Consider the following 23,740-nt stretch of genomic DNA (forward strand, 5'->3'; position numbering starts at 1 on the left):
ATGAAAAAAAGCATAACTATGCAATATTCAATGTCACTGTTTTTTAAGGTGATGTATGTTTTGTGTGCAAAAATAACAACTAGAAGTATTATTCCATAAATTGTACACTTGTGTGGTGACAATGGTTTTCTGCTTGGGGCTGAGGCCCTATGGGTTTGCAAAGATTCTTCTAAATTGATGATGTTCACACAATGGAAAATATTGTTTGCATTGCCCATTTCCACACCTTGGGCTGTATATCAGACAGGTGAAAATAGTCAGCTCTCTATTGACTTGTGTGAAACTTTTAGAGGCATATTTGTAAAAAATATAAAAAAATTGAGTGAACTTTATTTTAGCCCTTTGGCAAATTATGGCTTTTTTTCAGTTACTTAAAAGGGCATTCAAATATGCTTGGAGCTGGATATCAGTGGGCAACCTGTTACGTTATTTGTATAAAAGTGGTTGAGGTTGAGTAATTTCAGGGCAGGGAGGAAAAGCCATCTAGCTTCGGTCATGAACCTTAGAGTATAAGTTCTTGTCTATTTTTACTCATGTTAGGGTTTTTTCATTAGCGGTGCCCAGCGCCTTTCTTTTGTAGCTGCAGTCCAGGCTAAAAACACACGTGATGAGTTCATACTTAAAATGTGATACACACCAGAAAGTAACAGATCTTTGGCTTCCTTTTGTAAAACACATTATGTTAATACTTATTATTATTAATAATAATGATCAAGGCATTTCGTGTCCCAGTGAGCTAAAAAAAAGTTTTCTGTTCATTCATTTTCTATGAAAAAATAAGTCCATGCTCCCATTTTTGTGAAAAGTAATTAACCAGTTTAAACCCAATGGATAAATTCTAAAAATGCATTGGCTTTTTTTTTTCCTGTTTTTTTTTTTGTGAAACAAAATGTGTGTTGAAATTCTAGTGCAGATTTAACTAAATTATTAGCTAAACTATTCACAGTTGATAGCAACGGGAAAAGTTTACTTATCCCTAGTCAATGGACCACTTTGAATACATAAAATCCTTTTGCCTCTGTTTAGCACCACTTGTTGCCCATATAAGGTACAAAATGAGCAAAATGCATGTAAAATATCCCTACTACTATTTTTGTACCTACCCATTTTTCATGTGGTGCCATTGAAATGGTCATACAAGGGGCAGATTTATCAATTTTCAGTTTTAGATGGCGAATGGTCAATGTCGAATTCTTCAAGAGACGGTAAACGATTAATTTCGATATTCAAATTTTATCATTTTTTTCAAATTCAAATCGAATTCGGACTATTCCCTAGTCGAAGTACACAAAAAATAGCTCGAAATTCTATTTTTTTAATTTGAATTTTCACTTCAACCCTTGATAAATCTGCCCCTATTAGAGAGAGTGTTAAACTTTTGATATTTCCTGTTCACAAGCAATTTGTTTTGTGAGCCTATCCACTATTTCCAGTGTTGGACTGGCCCACCGGGATACCAGGAAAACTCCTGGCGGGCCCAGGTGTCAGTGGGCACTCTTGTTTCTAACCATTTGGCCTATTTCATGATCCTTACATATTCCTTTATGGGGAAAAATGCTTAATAATGGAAAAAATATAGTAAGTAGATATACTGTAGATATAAAAGACTAGAAGAATGAGAGGTTGAGAGAGGAGAGGAGGAATAATAGTTTGGAAATTGGGGCCACTGTCTAAGGTTTTCTGGTGGGCCCCGGGCATCCCAGTCCGACACTGACTATTTCACATAGATAACAGATAAAAGGAAAGCTGTAACATTCTTGACCTTTATCCATCTTTTATACAAAGTATATAGTTTAATCAGATAACTGTTGAATAAATGTTGTATCACAATTCACACATAATGATATGGGTCTGGTACAGGTCAAGCAAGGCGTAAAGTACAACACTGCATCGAAATGAACAGGAGTTAAACTGTGATTCTTCTTTTCTAGCAAAAGCAAGATTGACTCCAGATAGGCTTCCATTGATATACAGCTTTTTAAGACAAACCTGTTCAAGTCTTTTGTCTGGATTTTAAGTTTGCTGTAAGACCCTTTCTCAATGTAAGCACACACCACAACAAACACTTCTGTATCCCGTCCACTTTACTTGCCAGTGCTCAATTACTTGCGTTTACCCGGCCAGGTTCAAAACTCTACTTTCTGTAACCATGTCCCACAAAACACACACACACACCTTTATTCTGCCCCTGGGATAATGCACACAGGACTGACATTACTTGTTATACTACCTGTATTCCTGGAATGCCTTCCAGGTATTTGTTGTATATCCAGATATCAGAGATTAAGCTCCACACACTGATCTTTATGGTCCATTCTTTGATCATTTTCATATAAATATTTATCCAGAATTCCATGACATTAAAAACACTGAACAATTTTTTTTACATCAGTTTAACAAAGCCCCCCCCCACCAATTATTAGGAATGCAGTCTGTTTTTTTAAGAAACCCTTTCTAATAAATAATAAATATATTTCCTAATCCATAGGAAACAAATCTGGCGCCTTTGCATAATTTGCGCATTATTTGATAAATATTATAAATTAGCATTCCACATATTGGTTAACCTCAGCATTCCATTGCATTTATGTAGAGTAAAAGGTTACAGGTGCAGTTGATTCCAATGGTGTAAATGTCCAGCATGTTTTACCTGTATTTCCATGCTGTGGGAGTGGAGTGGGGAGGAAATTAACTGGCTTGTGATCCTCCTCTCTTCTATAGCTACTTGCAAAGAAACAGAACTAAACACCTGCCACTCTATCAGTAAGCACATCACCTTCCTGCACTATGTTCTGATGCATGGGGACTTGCACTACATGGAATAAAGGATGGATAAATATATCATCTGGATTTTTGTTCTTGCCAGCCTTTTGGTATTTTCAGCTACAGATTCATCTACAGGTAAGAAGATGATATTTTTTGGATTTAATCGTTCGATCGAAGCATTTGCGGTTAAATCCTTCGACTTCGATATTCGAAATCGAAGGATTTTACTTTGATGGTCGAATATCGAGGGTTAATTAACTCTTCATATTCGACCCTTAGTAAATGGGCCCCTAAGGGGCCATTTACTTAGTTCGAGTGAAGGAATAGAGGAAAAAAAGTTCGAATTTTGAATGGTCAAATGGGCTACTTCGACCTTCGACTACGACCTTCGACTTCGAATCGAACAATTCAAACTAAAAATCGTTCGACTATTCGACCATTCGATAGTCAAAGTACTGTCTCTTTAAAAAATTCTTCGACCCCTAGTTCGCCACCTAAAACCTACCGAGGCCAATGTTAGCCTATGGGGAAGGTCCCCATAGGCTTGCTAACAATTTCCAGATCGAAGGAATATCCTTCGACTTTGATATTCGAAGTCGAAGAATTTTACTTCGACGGTCGAATATCGAGGGTTAATTAACCCTCGATATTCGACCCTAGGTAAATGTGCCCCTATGTGTTAAGCTACTATATTACAGGATTGTCCACTGGATTTCTTTCTTTCTTTCTTTCTTTCTTTCTTTCTTTCTTTCTTTCTTTCTTTCTTTCTTTCTTTCTTTCTTTCTTTTTCTTGTCTTTCTCTTTTTCTTGTCATTTGCCTCGTTGCCTTGCCTAGCTAACGGGACAGCTTTTTTTCCCTTTCTGTAAGCTTTGCCTGAAGCACAACGGATTTTTGTTGTTTGTGTCAATGAAAATAAAGGAAGCATTCCACTTACATCTTATAAAAATAATATAAACAAGCTCCAGAACGTACAAACATGAACATATTAGGCAATATTAATGTACACATTTTTGGTACATCAAAGCAAGCATTTTAGAATGTTTTTAATGAATATCTAGATACTACAGTCTTAGTTTCAGAGTTTATGAATCAGATGTAACCAGTTGTTCTGATGAAGCAACAATGTGACTGTTCCAACCAATATGTAGACAATATACATTTATTTTTCCAAATGCCATCCTTATAACTGTGTAAACTATATGCTGAAATGCAAAATTTGCTCTTTTACAAGATATTTGCTCATGACAGAAACATTGTCTCTCGTACTTATTTGCAAATTCTTTGCAAGTATGAAAATTTGCAGCAGAAATGACCATAATCCTGTGTGCTTGTTGCTGTCACAAAGGCATTTTGAGGAGCCAACAACAGGTTGTAATTAGGAGGATATCACCATTTTTTGGGTAGGGGAGTTGTCAGCAACTGAGGTATGTGCAACAGTCATGTGACAGAGGGCGGAAAGCCATTTAGTTAAGGTTTGGCCGGTTCAAACAAGTACTGTGCTCCCTGATTCCAGTGTCCAGAAATATGGCCGGTGTAAAAGCCTAATTTACTAGCTGGCTACAAAAATAGTGTTACTAAGCAGCTTTTATTTATTCATAACTTGCAAAACATGCCATAATATGATGATAGATGTGCCCTAATTTCTATTCAGTTCAGTGACTAAAATAACTGCACATCTATGCGTTGCCCCTGGGTGGGATGGATAATAAAATAGAGTAGCAGAATTGTTAAGTACAGCAACACACGTCATATTTTGGTACATACATAATTATACATATAATTTTAGTCATATATTTATACACGTTTGTGGCTGAAATTATTTCTGATATAATACTGTAGCAGAATAAAATAAAGCAAACAAATTCAAATGTTACCATCAGAATTAGTGATGGGAGAATTTCTCCTGTTATTTCCCCTGAAAAATTAGCGAAAAACTCATGAAACTCGAGAATTGACGCCGTGTCAATTTTGACGCCATGTTAAAGTCAATGGGCGTCCGAATAGTGTTGATGTGCAATGATTTTGACGCAAGCGTCTTTTTGGACACACGGGAGTTTCGCAAATTTATTCACCGGAAGTTTTATAAACGAGGAAGTTCGCTGCAAATTTGCGACAGGTGAATTTATTTGCCCATCACTAATCAGAATATATTATTGCCACACCTAATTTTATGGTGGGAATTGCAGCTACAAGTCATGTTTCTGTCACTAAAAGAAGATTTTAATAGTACTTGTACATTGCACAGTCCAGCTTCAGCTTATCAGCGTTGCCTTATTCATTTCTGCAAATGAAAGCGAAGTACAATAAAAGTGTCAGACAGTCTGCATGGTATTTGTATAGAAACAATGCAGTTTTTTTTTTATTCCATCATTTCGCAATAATTGTGACAAACTTTCAAAGGGGACATTTGAGGGGAAGTCAGAGGAACTTGATCGCAACTTTCTTCTGTTTCATAAAGCATTTCGCAAGAATTAGAACAGGGAAGTACCATCTCATGGGAATGTAAATATTTTTTGAATTATTTTGGGGAGATATTGAACATAGTTTAGTTTAGCCCCTCCCATGTGTACGGTAATTTGGAATGTATGTATGTATGTTTACAGAAATATACATACACATGGAGACCAATATCTGCAAATACACGGATTGTGCCTTATAAAGGTTTCAGCAGAGGAAGACAAGGGTTTTCTTGTCAGCTCTGTGCACCAGGAATACATTTAACCCAATGAAATGATAAACTTACCTGTAGACTACCCTGCAGACCTTTTTGGATTGAAGACCCCTGTTCGACACCAGCTTATAGATAAATAAAAATCTTGTGTTATCAAGTATTTTTGCTATGCTTTAAGCCAACTGATAATACCAGAATTTAGTAATCTTATTAGCCTTCACATTTGACTGCCAAAATTATGAAGAGAAGCAAATACAGATTATGACTAAAATTTAACTTAAATGGTTTTCAAGATAGAGCCCATAATAATATAACAAACATAATAGGATCACACTATCCCACGGTGTAGGTTTGTGGTGCAGAACTGCCTTTTGCTTCTTAGACAGAAAAATTGTTGTTTGCCCTGTTATTGTGAAATATTAACTACTGCCTTTGAAAGAATAACATATAGCAGTCCTAATTAAAAAAATATTCAGTTGGCATATTTATGTTAAAACGGTCCCACACACAAAATGATGAAAGAGAATGTACATTAATAACATTTGCAATCAAATTCAAGTTATCTGCAAATGTACTACTAGTTTGTCCTTTTCTGTTCTCTGGGTGTGACTTTTAAAACAATTTATCCTCAGTTGGGTCTCCTTCAGGTCTAGCTGGCTTGCAATATTGTTGTGTAACCAAGAGTAGTGAGAATGTACACATATTTGCAATAGCATTTGCATTTAAAAGTAACTTTAATACCACTGAAATTTCTATACCAATATATGTATATTGGAAAGTGAAACTTTTCAGCCCTTCGGCCTTTCAAAAGGACCAAGGGGAGCCTGAAACATTGCCCTTTTTACATATGCACTTTCTCTGCTGCTAAATACCGACTGCTTGGCATGAATGAGGTCTTCCAGGCAAGCACCCAACACTAGTGTGTGTATGCTACTTAGTGGGTCGATTACTTCATTATTGTGCATTACAATTTTTGTTTTTACTGTGATGAAAGCAATTTTGGATGTTATACCGCTTTGAAAGGACCATAAAGTATAAAAACAGGCACTCTTGAGAATGTACTACATAATGTTTAAATTCCCAGTCTGCCTTTCAGCTATGAGGATATTGCTTTATCAAGGGTCGAATTTAACAGAATTCTAACTATTCCCTAGTCGAATTTCAAAATTTGAAATTCGAATTTTCACCCTTGATAAATCTGCCCCTAAGTATTATCCATTAGCATGATCAAGGTTTAATGCCTCTGCCATCACTAGAAAGCTGTACCCTTACTTGTAATATGTTTTAATATTGGCGTCGGCAGCCATCTCAGGTCATTGTGCCGATCCTATGCTTTCAGAAAGAGCCAAACTTGCAAAATGGAACTGCTTTCAAATAAGCTATTGTTTCTCCTATACAATGTTATTTCCCAAGTCCCAGCTATAAGTCCATAGCTACCAGTAGGTGGAGCATGTGAGAATTTTTAGCAACGCAAATGATTGATCTCTACAGTGTTAAAATAACAAATAAAAAAACAAACAAATACAAAAAGTATTGCAGAAGTGATACCTATATTGGCTAACAATAAAAAAAATACATTGCAAGCTTTCGGAGCACCAAGGCCCCTTTGTCAGGCAAAATACAAATGAAAGCTAGAAAGACACAGCATATATTCCGTTAGATCAGTGAAAGGTATTCATGGGCAATAAATTAGGAAGTTACAGATAGATAGAGATCAAATGTAGAGATAATACAATGAATTAGGGTGGGTTGTAAATAGTCCAGGAGTCTGGATTCAATCAGGTCACATAGTGTGACATGAAACCTGACCCTAAATTATGGGTATTATTTTGCCTGACGAAGGGGCCTTGGTGCCACAGTTTTTGTTTTGTTCTCTACAATGTTGAAACCTTCTTGTTTTTTGGAGGTCACTGTATCATTATTTACAAGTACATAAATATATCTATTTCATAAGGGGAGCACATTGCCAAAATACTTGCCTCGGGTGCACTGTAAACATGATACTTCAAAAAAGACCAGCAACACCACGATATCTTGTGAAAAACAGCGTGTTCATGTTATTTTTAATACACTTTTTTAAAAAGATATCTCAGTGTGTATATATATATATATATATATATATATATATATATATACTGTATATATATATACCGTATGCGATTATCTATAAGTTACTGAGAGAAAAGCCTCTGAAGCAGTACTAGCTGCTAATAACTGTGTTTATTACCACAACATGCTTTGGGCTCAAGGCCCTTTATCAAGTATCAAATCTTTTTTGAAATATATATACAGGTATATAAGATTTATCGTGGCTAATGGCACAGGGGGCAGTTTTCCCACAGTGAATTTTTAGCTGGCAAAGAAATGCCTGAAACCATCTTTGCCAATTCCAGTGGCGGAACTACCGGGGGAGCAGGGGGTGCGAGCGGGCCAGGGCCCGCACCCCCTCAGGGCCCCCCGGCAGCTCAAGCGCCACTGACAAATGTAGCCGTACGGAGGATGGCGGGCCCGGCTGCGCATCACGCACCAGGGCCCGCCCCCCTCTAGTGACGCTACTGGCCAATTCCTACTATAAACTGAAGTGTTGCTGCCTGACACAGCAATTACAAGTTGGGTCTTGACTTGTCCCAAAAACACACAATGTGCATTTCAATAACCAACTGCACCAGCAGTGTTAGGGTTAGGGTTGTGGCACAAATGGCATTGTATCCACCAGCCAGCTAAAATGCCCCATTGCTGCTCTGTCCTGATAATATTAAATTAAAACATTGAATGACTTACATGAAGCAGTGAAATTAGAACCTCCTCCTCCTCAGCTCTTTGTGTATGCCAGCCACAGTACATTTCACATTACAGGTATAATTGGAATATTGGTGCAGCCTGCTCCTTGGAGAGCATAGGAAGACTAAAGCACCAGGTGTATATCATTTATATAATGTACCCATTATTGCACATAGTGCTTAGCCTATTGAATAATGTTTGCTACACATTATACTCCTGAAATTCTAGTGCAGTGCAAATCTAAGTGGCTGTTTAAGAGCCAGAGCCCAAGATAGGCATTTGTAATTGCATGGTATGGTGGGTTCTCTTTTAATCTATGCTTAGTAAACTTCTCCACAGGGTAGTGTTATGATATGGAGAAGAGGTTATGAAAAGAAAAATACATTCAAATTAGGGGACCTTTACTGTTGTTATGGTTGGGGATGTATAGCAACCCCCTTGGGAAACATACCGTAATGTGTTATCTTTTCAGAAGGAAATATACATTTTAGAGATTTTTTTCATATAATGGACCAGATTCAAATCAATAAGAAAACATTATCTTATGGTTTACCACATGAAGGGGCAAATTTACTTAAGGTTGAATATCAAGAGTTAATTAACCCTCGATATTCGACTGTTGAAGTTAAATCCTTCTACTTTGAATATCGATCGAATGAACGATTAAATCCTTCGAATCGTTCGATTCGAAGGATTTTAATCCATCGATCAAACGATTTTTGTTCGACCAAAAAAAAAGCTAGCAAAGCCTATGGAGACTTTCCCCATAGGCTAACATTGACTTCGGTAGCTTTTAGGTGGCGAACTAGGAGGTCGAAGTTTTTTCTTAAAGAGACAGTACTTCGACTATCGAATGGTCGAATAGTCGAACGATTTTTAGTTCGAAACGTTCGATTCGAAGTCGTAGTCGAAGGTGGAAGTAGCCCATTCGATGGTCGAAGTAACCAAAAAAAAAACATTCGAAATTCGAAGTTTTTTTCCCTCTATTCCTTCACTTGAGCTAAGTAAATGGGCCCCGAAAACTTATAGGCAAAGTTCAATTCAGGAGTAAAACTTTTCTCCTAATTCCATTCCAGACTTAAACAGAGTTTCTCATTGAATTACATCTGGCACTGTGGGACAACCTGGAATTAAATGAAGAGATAAGCTTTTATTATCACAATGCATCTAGTCCATTGTCTGATAACACCACATATAACCATAACTGTAGTGTGAGCAGTTAGTCTGCTTGAATTCCAAGAAACACCCGCACACCCTAATCAATTAAATAGAGAACACCTGGTGCACAAGCAAACAGGAGGAATCGGCCACCTCCCTGGAATACTGGAACAAAAACTTCACTGGCACACAGGATATTTCAAGCAGGAAAAACCTTGCTAGGTATTTATTGCAGCATGCAACGTTTCGGGGTTACCCCCTTTGTCAAGCATAACAAACACAAATTGCACTAAAAATTTATAGGTGAAAAGGGTCACGTGATTCCAAATGGGTGTGAACCCAAGCAATGAATAAATTACTACATTAAAAATTCAAAGGTCAATAAAGTGCAAGAGCTGATAAAAAAGCCAAAACATCCTTGGCAAGAAAAAGTGAAAGCATTTTCTTCGGTGAATAAAATGTTCATAAGTGAATAAATGTCCCATAATCAAATCTTCTGTCCTAACACAGTGTCTAAAACATGAAAAGTGGAGATATAAAAGACATTTTAACCACCAGTTATAGTATCAAAGTGAAAACATGTAAAAACATACATTGAAAAAAGATAAAAACATTGTATCGATACAAAAGAAGGTAAAAAGTAATGTTACTAAATCACCACAGGCAGAGGTAAGGAAATATTATATAACTTTTCAGCAAACGATAGAACAAACTGTCTAACCTTATGTGCAGAGAAAAATCTAACTCAGGGATAGATTTTTCTCTGCACATAAGGTTAGACAGTTTGTTCTATCGTTTGCTGAAAAGTTATATAATATTTCCTTACCTCTGCCTGTGGTGATTTAGTAACATTACTTTTTACCTTCTTTTGTATCGATACAATGTTTTTATCTTTTTTCAATGTATGTTTTTACATGTTTTCACTTTGATACTATAACTGGTGGTTAAAATGTCTTTTATATCTCCACTTTTCATGTTTTAGACACTGTGTTAGGACAGAAGATTTGATTATGGGACATTTATTCACTTATGAACATTTTATTCACCGAAGAAAATGCTTTCACTTTTTCTTGCCAAGGATGTTTTGGCTTTTTTATCAGCTCTTGCACTTTATTGACCTTTGAATTTTTAATGTAGTAATTTATTCATTGCTTGGGTTCACACCCATTTGGAATCACGTGACCCTTTTCACCTATAAATTTTTAGTGCAATTTGTGTTTGTTATGCTTGACAAAGGGGGTAACCCCGAAACGTTGCATGCTGCAATAAATACCTAGCAAGGTTTTTCCTGCTTGAAATATCCTGTGTGCCAGTGAAGTTTTTGTTCCAGTTAGTCTGCTTCTCTCGGCCTGCAAAAAAAAACCTCAGAGCAGCAGAGCCAACGCTCCATGTGTCCTGGTACTAAAAGCCTAATAATATTATTTTAGACTGGGTACCATTACTCTTTAAACTAGTTAAACATATTGGTAAACATGATAATGATTATATGTTAAAAATGTTATTTAATAGGGGTTGGGAATTGTAGACAGTGCTACACCATCCCCATAGCTGGTACCAAACTGTTATGTATTTAACAGAACAGAAAAGTTAGAACAGCACCAAACTCAATTCTGAATAAAAAAGTCTTTATTGGTGCATGGGCATTACAGCACCGTTTCAGGCCATGTGGCCTTTTATCAAGTTTCAAAAAGCCACATGGCCTGAAACGTTGCTGTAATGCCCAAGCACCAATAAAGACTTTTTTATTCTGAATTGAGTTTGGTGCTGTTCTAACTTTTCTACAAGTATTTCCAGTGGAAAGTGGCCATTGGAAAACGTGCACCAACAAAAGGAAAAAGGTGATTGTCTTGCTGACTACTTGCTTATTGTTTAACAGAGCAGAAATCAAATAATAAAACATATTCATTACATATTATTTATATTTATTTTGCAGCAGAAACAACCACAGAAACAACAGCTACAACAACAGATGATGGATTTACTACAGAGACTATAAATAGCACAACACCTGAGAGTACTTCAGGTCTACAAACGAATGTTACAGAGAGCACAAACATGTCAGGGACTACACCAAGTTCTACTAACTGGATATCTAGCATAACAGATTCTATTTCAAAAGCAAGTGTAATTGTGACTGAAGAAAACACCAGCCCAGAGAGCAGTACTTATGCACCACCCAGCACAAAAGAACAAAGTACAGTTCTCAGCTCAGATGTAACTGGGACTGGAGAAATACCAGAGAGCAGCTCAAGTGCAACACCAAATCCTATTAGCACTGAAGGCTTAATTACAACTATGAGCAAAACTACTCTACCTTCTGAGCAAAGCACAACAGAAGAAACCTTTAATACAGAGAGCATCTCACCCACAGTACCTATATTGACTACAACAAATGAAATAGTATCTAGTGCAGCATCAGACCTCACTGTGACAGGAGAAATCTCTACCCCAGAGAGCAGCTCAAGTGCAACACCAAATCCTATTAGCACTGAAGAACCAATTACACCTTCAAGCAAGACTTCTCCAACTTCTGAGCAAACCACAACAGCAGAAACCTTTAGTACAGAGAGCATCTCACCCACAGTGGCTATATTGACTACAATTAATGTGATCACAAATGAACAAAATTCTAGTGCAGCATCAGGCATAACTGAGACTGGAGAAATAACTACCCCAGAGAGCAGCTCAAGTGCAACACCAAATTCTTTTAGCACTGAGGAACCAATTACACATTTGAGCAACACTAGTCCTCCTTCTGAAAAAAGCACAAAAGAAGAAATCTCTATCACAGAAACCAGCTCATATGCACTGCCTATATTGACTACAGCTAATGAAATACTTTCTAGTACAGCATCAGATTTAACTATGACTGGAGAAATCACTACCTCAGACAGCAGCTCAAGTGCAACATCAAATCCTACTAATACTGAAGACGCAGTGTCAGCTCTGAGCAATACTAGTCCATCCTTTGAGAAGAGCACAACAGAAAAACCCTTTAGCACAGAGAGCATCTCATCCACAGTGCCTATATTGACTACAACTGATGTGATCACAAATGAAATATTTTCTAGTGCAGCATCAGCCTTAACTGAGACCAGAGAAATAACTACCCCAGAGAGCAGCTCAAGTGCAACACCAAATCCCAATAGCACTGAAGAGCCAATTACACCTGTAGTCAATACTAGTCCACCCTCTGGGCAAAGCACAGCTGAAGAAACCTTTAGCACAGAGAACAGCTCACCTACAGTGCCTATATTGATTACAACTAATGAAGTACTTTCCAGTTCAGCATCAGATGTAACTATTACTGGAGAAATCTCTACCTCAGAGAGCAGCTTAACTGCAATACCAAATCCTATTAGTACTGAAGAAGCAGTTTCAGCAACAAGCAATACTAGTCCATCTTCTGAGAAAAGTACAACAGAAAAAAACTTAAGCACAGAGAGCATCTCACCCACAGCACCGATATTGAATACAACATATGTGATCACAAATGAAACAGTTTCTGGCACAGCATCATATGTAACTGAGACTGGTGAAATAACTACCACAGACAGCAGCTCAAGTGCAACACCAAATCCTATTAGCCCTAAAGAACTAACTACACCTTTGAGCAATACTAGTCCACCTTCTGGGCAAAGCACAACTGAAGAAACCTTTAGCACAGAGAGCAGTTCATCTGCAGTGTCACTGACTACAACTAATGAAATTGTTTCTACTGCAGCATCAGATGTAACAGAGACTGGAGATATCTCTACCCTAAACAGCAGCTCAAGTGCAACACTAAATCCTATTAGCACTGAGGAACCAATTATATCTTTGAACAATACTACTCCACCTTCTGAGCAAAGCACAACCAAAGAAACCTACAATACAGAGAGCATCTCACCCACAGTGACTATATTGACTACAACTAATGTCATCACAAATGAAATAATTTCTAGTTCAGCATCAGGCATAACTGAGACTGGAGAAATAACTACCCCAAACAGCAGCTCAAGTGCAACACCAAATTCTTTTAGCACTGAGGAACCAATCACACATTTGACCAACACTAGTCCTCCTTCCGAGCAAAGCAAAACAGAAGAAACCTTTATCACAGAGACCAGCTCATCGGCAGTGCCTTTATTGACTACAGCTAATGAAATACTTTCTAGTACAGCATCAGATGTGACTATGACTGGAGAAATTACTACCTCAGAGAGCAGCTCAAGTGTAACACCAAATCCTACTAGTAATGAAGAAGCAGTGTCAGCTCTGAGCAATACTAGTCCACTTTCTGAGAAGAGCACAACAGAAGAAACCTTTAGCACAGGGAGAATCTCATCCACAGTACCTATATTGACTACAACTACTGTGATCACAAATGAAATATTTTCCAGTGCAGCATCAGCTGTGACCGAGACCGGAGAAATAACTACCCCAGAAAGCAGCTCAAGTGCACCACCAAATCCCACTAGCACTGAAGAACCAATTACAGCTGTATCCAATACTAGTCCACCTTCTGGGCAAAGCACAGCTGAAGAAACCTTTAGTACAGAGAACAGCTCACCTACAGTGCCTATATTGATTACAGCTTATGAAGTACTTTCCAGTTCAGCGTCGGATGTAACTATTACTGGAGAAATCTCTACCACAGAGAGCAGCTCAATTGCAACACCAAATCCTATTAGTACTGAAGAAGCAGTTTCAACAACAAGCAATACTACTCCATCTTCTGAGAAAAGTACAGCAGAAGAAAACTTTGGCACAGAGAGCATCTCACCCACAGTACCTATATTGAATACAACGTATGTGATCACAAATGAAGTAGTTTCTAGTGCAGCATCAGATGTAACTGAGTCTGGTGAAATAACTACCACAGAGAGCAGCTCAAGTGCAACACCAAATTCTTTTAGCCCTGAGGAACCAACTACACCTTTGAGTAATACTAGTCCACCTTCTGGGCAAAGCACAACTGAAGAAATCTTTATCACAGAGAGCAGTTCATCTGCAGTGTCACTGACTACAACTAATGAAATTGTTTCTACTGCAGGATCAGATGTAACAGAGACTGGAGATATCTCTACCCTAAACAGCAGCTCAAGTACAACACTAAATCCTATTAGCACTGAGGAACCAATCACACATTTGAGCAACACTAGTCCTCCTTCCGAAGAAGAAACAGAAGAAACCTTTATCACAGAGACCAGCTCATCGGCAGTGCCTTTATTGACTACAGCTAATGAAATACTTTCTAGTACAGCATCAGATGTGACTATGACTGGAGAAATCACTACCTCCGAGAGCAGCTCAAGTGCAACACCAAATCCTACTAGTACTGAAGAAGCAGTGTCAGCTCTGAGCAATACTAGTCCACTTTCTGAGAAGAGCACAACAGAAGAAACCTTTAGCACAGAGAGCATCTCATCCACAGTGCCTATATTGACTACAAATACTGTGATCACAAATGAAATATTTTCTAGTGCAGCATCAGCCGTAACTGAGACCGGAGAAATAATTACCCCAGAGAGCAGTTCAAGTGCAACACCAAATCCCACTAGCACTGAAGAAACAATTACAGCTGTAGCCAATACTAGTCCACCTTTTGGGCAAAGCACAGCTGAAGAAACCTTTAGCACAGAGAACAGCTCACCTACAGTGCCTATATTGATTACAACTAATGAAGTACTTTCAAGTTCAGCATCAGATGTAACTATTACTGGAGAAATCTCTACCTCAGAGAGCAGCTCAACTCCAACACCAAATCTTATTAGTACTGAGGAAGCAGTTTCAGCAACAAGCAATACTACTCCACCTTCTGAGAAAAGTACAGCAGAAGAAAACTTTAGCACAGAGAGCATCTCACCCACAGCACCTATATTGAATACAACGTATGTGATCACAAATGAAATAGTTTCTAGTGCAGCATCAGATGTAACTGAGACTGGTGAAATAACTACCCCAGAGAGCAGCTCAAGTGCAACACCAAATTCTTTTAGCTCTGAGGAACCAATTACACATTTGCGCAACACTAGTCCTCCTTCTGAGCAAAGCACAACTGAAGAAATCTTTATCACAGAGACCAGCTCATCGGCAGTGCCTTTATTGACTACAGCTAATGAAATTCTTTCTAGTACAGCATCAGATGTAACTATGACTGGAGAAATCACTACATCAGAGAGCAGCTCAAAAACAACACGAAAGCCTACTAGTACTGAAGAAGCAGTGTCAGCTCTGAGCAATACTAGTCCAACTTCTGAGAAGAGCACACCAGAAGAACCCTTTAGCACAGGGAGCATCTCATACACAGTGCCTATGTTGACTACAACTAATGTGATCACAAATGAAATATTTTCTAGTGCAGCATCAGCCGTAACTGAGACCGGAGAAATCTCTACCTCAGAGAGCAGCTCAATTGCAACAGCAAATCTTATTAGTACTGAAGAAGCAGTTTCAGCAACAAGCAATACTAGACCACCTTCTGAGAAAAGTACAGCAGAAGAAAACTTTAGCACAGAGAGCATCTCACCCACAGCACATATATTGAATACAACATATGTGATCACAAATGAAATAGTTTCTAGTGCAGCATCAGATGTAACTGAGACTGGTGAAATAACTACCCCAGAGAGCAGCTCAAGTGCAACACCAAATCCTTTCAGCTCTGAGGAACCAACTACACCTTTGAGTAATACTAGTCCACCTTCTGGGCAAAGCACAACTGAAGAAACCTTTAGCACAGAGAGCAGTTCATCTGCAGTGTCCCTGACTACAACTAATGAAATTGTTTCTACTGCAGCATCAGATGTAACAGAGACTGGAGATATCTCTACCTCAAACAGCAGCTCAAGTACAACACTAAATCCTATTAGCACTGAGGAACCAATCACACATTTGACCAACACTAGTCCTCCTTCCGAGCAAAGCAAAACAGAAGAAACCTTTATCACAGAGACCAGCTCATCGGCAGTGCCTTTTTTGACTACAGCTAATGAAATACTTTCTAGTACAGCATCAGATGTGACTATGACTGGAGAAATCACTACCTCCGAGAGCAGCTCAAGTGCAACACCAAAGCCTACTAGTACTGAAGAAGCAGTGTCAGCTCTGAGCAATACTAGTCCACTTTCTGAGAAGAGCACAACAGAAGAAACCTTTAGCACAGAGAGCATCTCATCCACAGTACCTATATTGACTACAACTACTGTGATCACAAATGAAATATTTTCTAGTGCAGCATCAGCCGTGACCGAGACCGGAGAAATAACTACCCCAGAAAGCAGCTCAAGTGCAACACCAAATCCCACTAGCACTGAAGAACCAATTACAGCTGTAACCAATACTAGTCCACCTTCTGGGCAAAGCATGGCTGAAGAAACCTTTAGTACAGAGAACAGCTCACCTACAGTGTCTATATTGATTACAACTAATGAAGTACTTTCCAGTTCAGCATCGGATGTAACTATTACTGGAGAAATCTCTACCTCAGAGAGCAGCTCAATTACAACACCAAATCGTATAAGTACTGAAGAAGCAGTTTCAGCAACAAGCAATACTACTCCATCTTCTGAGAAAAGTACAGCAGAAGAAAACTTTGGCACAGAGAGCATCTCACCCACAGTACCTATATTGAATACAACGTATGTGATCACAAATGAAATAGTTTCTAGTGCAGCATCAGATGTAACTGAGACTGGTGAAATAACTACCCCAGAGAGCAGCTCAAGTGCAACACCAAATCCTTTTAGCCCTGAGGAACCAACTACACCTTTGAGTAATACTAGTCCACCTTCTGGGCAAAGCACAACTGAAGAAACCTTTAGCACAGAGAGCAGTTCATCTGCAGTGTCACTGACTACAACTAATGAAATTGTTTCTACTGCAGCATTAGATGTAACAGAGACTGGTGATATCTCTACCCCAAACAGCAGCTCAAGTACAACACTAAATCCTATTAGCACTGAGGAACCAATCACACATTTGACCAACACTAGTCCTCCTTCCGAGCAAAGCAAAACAGAAGAAACTTTTATCACAGAGACCAGCTCATCGGCAGTGCCTTTATTGACTACAGCTAATGAAATACTTTCTAGTACAGCATCAGATGTGACTATGACTGGAGAAATCACTACCTCAGAGAGCAGCTCAAGTGCAACACCAAAGCCTACTAGTACTGAAGAAGCAGTATCAGCTCTGAGCAATACTAGTCCACTTTCTGAGAAGAGCACAACAGAAGAAATCTTTAGCACAGAGAACATCTCATCCACAGTAGCTATATTGACTACAACTACTGTGATCACAAATGAAATATTTTCAAGTGCAGCATCAGCCATAACTGAGACTGGAGAAATAACTACCCCAGAGAGCAGCTCAAGTGCAACACCAAATCCCACTAGCACTGAAGAACCAATTACAGCTGTAGCCAATACTAGTCCACCTTTTGGGCAAAGCACAGCTGAAGAAACCTTTAGCACAGAGAGCATCTCATCCACAATGCCTATGTTGACTACAACTAATGTGATCACAAATGAAATATTTTCTAGTGCAGCATCAGCCGTAACTGAGACCGGAGAAATCTCTACCTCAGAGAGCAGCTCAATTACAACACCAAATCTTATTAGTACTGAAGAAGCAGTTTCAGCAACAAGAAATACTACTCCATCTTCTGAGAAAAGTACAGCAGAAGAAAACTTTAGCACAGAGAGCATCTCACCCACAGCACCTATATTGAATACAACATATGTGATCACAAATGAAATAGTTTCTAGTGCAGCATCAGATGTAACTGAGACTGGTGAAATAACTACCCCAGAGAGCAGCTCAAGTGCAACACCAAATCCTTTCAGCTCTGAGGAACCAACTACACCTTTGAGTAATACTAGTTCACCTTCTGGGCAAAGCACAACTGAAGAAACCTTTAGCACAGAGATCAGCTCATCTGCAGTGTCACTGACTACAACTAATGAAATTGTTTCTACTGCAGCACCAGATGTAACAGAAACTAGAGATATCTCTACCCCAAACAGCAGCTCAAGTACAACACTAAATCCTATTAGCACTGAGGAACCAATCACACATTTGACCAACACTAGTCCTCCTTCCGAGCAAAACAAAACAGAAGAAACCTTTATCACAGAGTCCAGCTCATCGGCAGTGCCTTTATTGACTACAGCTAATGAAATACTTTCTAGTACAGCATCAGATGTAACTATTACTGGAGGAATCTCTACCTCAGAGAGCAGCTCAATTGCAACACCAAATCTTATCAGTACTGAAGAAGCAGTTTCAGCAACAAGCAATACTAGACCACCTTCTGAGAAAAGTACAGCAGAAGAAAACTTTAGCACAGAGAGCATCTCACCCACAGTACCTATATTGAATACAACGTATGTGATCACAAATGAAATAGTTTCTAGTGCAGCATCAGTTGTAACTGAGACTGGTGAAATAACTACCCCAGAGAGCAGCTCAAGTGCAACACCAAATTCTTTTAGCACTGAGGAACCAATTACACATTTGAGCAAAACTAGTCCTCCTTCTGAGCAAAGCACAACAGAAGAAATCTTTATCACAGAGAGCAGCTCATCTGCAGTGCCTTTATTGACTACAGCTAATGAAATTCTTTCTAGTACAGCATCAGATGTAACTATGACTGGAGAAATCACTACATCAGAGAGCAGCTCAAAAACAACAACAAAGCCTACTAGTACTGAAGAAGCAGTGTCAGCTCTGAGCAATACTAGTCCACCTTCTGAGAAGAGCACACCAGAAGAACCCTTTAGCACAGAGAGCATCTCGTCCACAGTGCCTATGTTGACTACAACTAATGTGATCACAAATGAAATATTTTCTAGTGCAGCATCAGCTGTAACTGAGACTGGAGAAATCTCTACCTCAGAGAGCAGCTTAATTGCAACACCAAATCTTATTAGTACTAAAGAAGCAGTTTCTGCAACAAGCAATACTAGACCACCTTCTGAGAAAAGTACAGCAGAAGAAAACTTTAGCACAGAGAGCAGCTCACCCACAGCACCTATATTGAATACAACATATGTGATCACAAATGAAATAGTTTCTAGTGCAGCATCAGATGTAACTGAGACTGGTGAAATAACTACCCCAGAGAGCAGCTCAAGTACAACACTAAATCCTATTAGCCCTGAGGAACCAATCACACATTTGACCAACACTAGTCCTCCTTCCGAGCAAAGCAAAACAGAAGAAACCTTTATCACAGAGACCAGCTCATCGGCAGTGCCTTTATTGACTACAGCTAATGAAATACTTTCTAGTACAGCATCAGATGTGACTATGACTGGAGAAATCACTACCTCAGATAGCAGCTCAAGTGCAACACCAAATCCTACTAATACTGAAGAAGCAGTGTCAGCTCTGAGCAATACTAGTCCACCTTCTGAGAAGAGCACAACAGAAGAAACCTTTAGCACAGAGAGCATCTCATCCACAGTGCCTATATTGACTACAACTAATGTGATCACAAATGAAATATTTTCTACTTTAGCATCAGATGTAAATGAGACCAGAGAAATAACTACCCTAGACAGGAGTTCAAGTGCAACACCAAATCCCACTAGCACTAAAGAACAAATTACACCTGTGGGCAATACTAGTCCACCTTCTGGGCAAAGTACAACTGAAGAAACCTTTAGGATAGAGAGCAGCTCATCTACATTGCCACTGACTACAACTAATGAAATAGTCTCTTCTGCAGCAACAGATGTAACTGAGACTGGAAAAATCTCTTCCCCAGAGAGCAGCTCAAGTGCAACGCCACATCCTATTAGCACTGATGAACCAATTACACATTTGAACAACACTAGTCCACCTTCTGAGCAGAGCACAACAGAAGAAACCTTTATCAGAGAGACCAGCTCATCTACAGTGCCTATATTGACTTCAGCTAATGAAGTTCTGTCTAGTACAGCATCATATGTAACTATGACTGGAGAAATATCTTCCTCAGAGAGCAGCTCAAGTGCAACACCAAATCTTATTAGTACTGAAGAAGCAGTTTCAGCTCTGAGCAATACTAGTCCACCTTCTGAGCACAGCACAACAGAAGAAACCTTTAGCACAGAGAGTATATCACCCACAGTACCTATATTGATTACAACTAATGTGATCACAAATGATGTCGTTTCTAGTGTGGCACCAGAAGTAACTATGACTGGAGAAATCATTACGCCAGAGAGCAGCTCGAGTACACCATCACATCCAATTACCACTGAAGAACCAATTACACCTTTGACCAACACAAGCCCTCTATTCCTGCAAAGTACAACTGAAGAATCTTTTAGCACAGAGAGCATCTCATCTGCAGTTGCTAAATTGAGTACAACTAATGAAATTGTTTCTAGTGCAACATCAGACGTAACGGTGATAGAAGAAATCACTACCAAAGAGAGCAGCTCAAGTGCACCAACAAATATGATTAACACGGAAGAATCAATTAGACCTGTGAGCAACACTAGTCCTCCTTCTGGGCAAAGCACAACAAAAGAAACCTTTAGCACAGAAAGCAGCTCATCTACAGTCCCACTGACTACAACTAATGAAATACTTTCTAGTGCAGCTTCAAATGTAACTGTAAATAAAGAAATCTCTACCTCAGAGAGCAGCTCAAGTGTACCACCAATTCTTATTAGTACTGAAGAAGCAGTTTCAGCACTGAGAAATACTAGTCCACCGTCTGAGAAAAGCACCACAGAGGAAACCTTTAGGACAGAGAGCATCCCACCCACAGTACCTATATTGATTACAACTAATGTGATCACAAATGAAGTAGTTTCTAGTGTGGCACCAGAAGTTACTATGACTGGAGAAATCATTACACCAGAGAGCAGCTCGAGTACACCATCACATCCAATTACCACTAAAGAACCAATTACACCTTTGACCAACACAAGCCCTCTATTCCTGCAAAGTACAACTGAAGAATCTTTTAGCAAGGAGAGCATCTCATCTGCAGTTGCTATATTGAGTACAACTAATAAAATTGTTTCTAGTACAACATCAGATGTAACAGTGATAGAAGAAATCACTACCAAAGAGATCAGCTCAAGTGCACCAACAAATCTGATTAACACTGAAGAAACAATTAGACCCGTGAGCAACACTAGTCTTCCTTCTGGGCAAATCACAACAAAAGAAACATTTAGCACAGACAGCAGCTCATCTACAGTGCCACTGACTAGTGCAGCTTCAAATGTAACTGTAAATGAAGAAATATCTACCTCAGAGAGCAGCTCAAGTGGAACACCAAATCTTATTAGTACTGAAGAAGCAGTTTCACCTCTGAGCAATACTAGTCCACCTTCAAAGAAGAGCACAACAGAAGAAACCTTTAGCACAAACATCTCATCCACAGTGCCTACATTGACTACAACTAATGTGATCACAAATGATATAGTTTCTATTTCAACATCAGAAGTAACTTTGAAAGGAGAAACCACTACCCCAGAGAGCAGCTCAAGTGCACCATCAAATTCTATTAGCACTAAAGAACCAATTACACCTTTGAGCAACAATAGTCCTTCTGCGCAAGTCACAGCTGTAGAAACCTTCAGCACAGAGAGCAGCTCATCTACAATGCCTACCTTCACTACAACTAATGAAATACTTTCTAGTGCCACATCAGACCAAACTGCGACAGGCAAAATCTCCACTCTTGTGAGCAGCTCAAGTGCAACACCAAATCGTATTAGCACTATTGAACCAATTACATCTTTAAGCAAAAGTAGTCCTCCTCCTGATGAGAGCACAACAGAAGGAACCTTTAGCACAGAGAAGAGCTCATCTGCAGTTCCTATATTGACTACAACTAATAAAATACTTTCTAGTCCAGCATCAGACATAACTGTGAATGGAGAAATCTCTACCCCAGTGAGCAGCTCAAGTGCCCCACCAAATCCTATTATCACTGAAGCATCAAGTACAGCTCTGAGCAACACGAGTCCAGCTTCTGAGAGAAGCACAACTGAAGAAACCTTTAGCACAGAAAGCAGCTCAGCTATAGCATCTAGCCTACCCTCTGGGCAAAACACAACAGAAGAAACCTTTACTATATTTACTACATCTCATGTGATCACAAATGAAATAGTTTCTTCTGCAGCATCAAAAGTACCTGTGACAGGAGAAAACTTTTCCTCAGTGAGCAACACAAGTTCCCCACCAAATCCTATTAGTACTGAAGGACCAATTGCCCCTTTAAACACTAGTCCAGCTTCCAGGCAAAGCACAACGGAAGAAACCTTTAGCACAGGGAACAGTTCAATCACAGTGCCTAGCCAACCATCTGAGCAAAATGCATCAGAAAGTTTTACTACAAAAATCAGCTCATCCGCAGTACCTGTATTGACTACAACTGTTGAGAAAGTTTCTAGTGCAACATCAGTAGTAATTGTGACTAGAGAAGTCTCTACTCCAGAGAGCAGCTCAAATATACCACCAAATCCAATTAGTACTGAAACACCAGTTACAAAGCTAAGCAACACTAGTCCGTTATCTGCACAAAGCACAACTAAAGAAATCTTAAGCACAGGCAGCAACTCAACTACAGTACTTATATTGACTACAACGAATGTGATCACAAATGGAATAGTTTCCACTGCGTCTGTAAATTCTACATCTACAGGGTACAGTAATATAAGTGCACCTGGAAATCATGTTGTTTCTACAACTACAATCAAGACAACAAGTAAGTGATAGCCATTTTTTTAACAGTGTCAACAGTGTGTTTAACAGAGGTTTAAAAAGGTACCATAATTAGCAAATATCCATTTTGAACATAAACAAAAAGTACATTCAGTGATATAGGAGTGGTGTAGTTTACTTTATTGCAGCTCCCCTAGAAGAGTGCACTTTGCAGGACCCACAAATACACTTAATGTTTCTGTAGTAAAGCACAAAATGCACATGTGCTACCAATTAAAAATACACACAGTGAACAAAGTGCAGCCTGGAACCTAGTACAGGTGGCTTATCTGTCAGTTACTCAGCAGATGAAGAACAAACAGGTGCTCAATATAATCAGACAACTCAGCCTTCTGATCTCCCATCCATGGTTCAGAGGATGAGGCACTTCTTTTAAATCTTGGCTCAATTGCCCTTAGTGGCAACTCTTCAAATAGTTTTGATTAATCTACTACAACTTAAAAATTAAAGTTAACTTTCACTTAATGTTAGTCCATGGATTCAAGGGAGGTCTGGAAGTAACACCAGTCCCGAAGAGATGTTACTTGCACGTAATGAATGACATGATGATGTAATTTCCAGTGAAGCACATTTTTTTGCCTGAACTGACATTATTGCTTACAATATGCCAACGCTGATTCTATGTTGTGCCTGTTTTGCTAATATTG

At 39.0% G+C, this 23,740-nt stretch overlaps 1 protein-coding gene across 5 annotated transcripts in view; it reads left to right on the forward strand.

Moving 5' to 3' along the window:
- The first annotated feature begins 2,738 nt into the window (after positions 1-2,738).
- The window catches only part of LOC108718065, a 91,894-nt gene continuing 70,892 nt past the window's right edge, over positions 2,739-23,740 (forward strand). For 4 of the 5 annotated variants that reach the window (XM_041564776.1, XM_041564777.1, XM_041564780.1 and 1 more), the window contains exons 1-2: positions 2,739-2,901; positions 11,311-23,076. In XM_041564776.1, coding sequence (XP_041420710.1) covers positions 2,829-2,901; positions 11,311-23,076 — 11,839 coding nt within the window. In that variant the 5' untranslated portion in view covers positions 2,739-2,828. The remainder of the gene's footprint in view (positions 2,902-11,310; positions 23,077-23,740) is intronic. The other variant, XM_041564778.1, reaches the window with a different exon arrangement.

Source organism: Xenopus laevis, chromosome 5S (genome assembly GCF_017654675.1).
Source record: "Xenopus laevis strain J_2021 chromosome 5S, Xenopus_laevis_v10.1, whole genome shotgun sequence".
Classification (NCBI taxonomy): Eukaryota; Metazoa; Chordata; class Amphibia; order Anura; family Pipidae; genus Xenopus; species Xenopus laevis.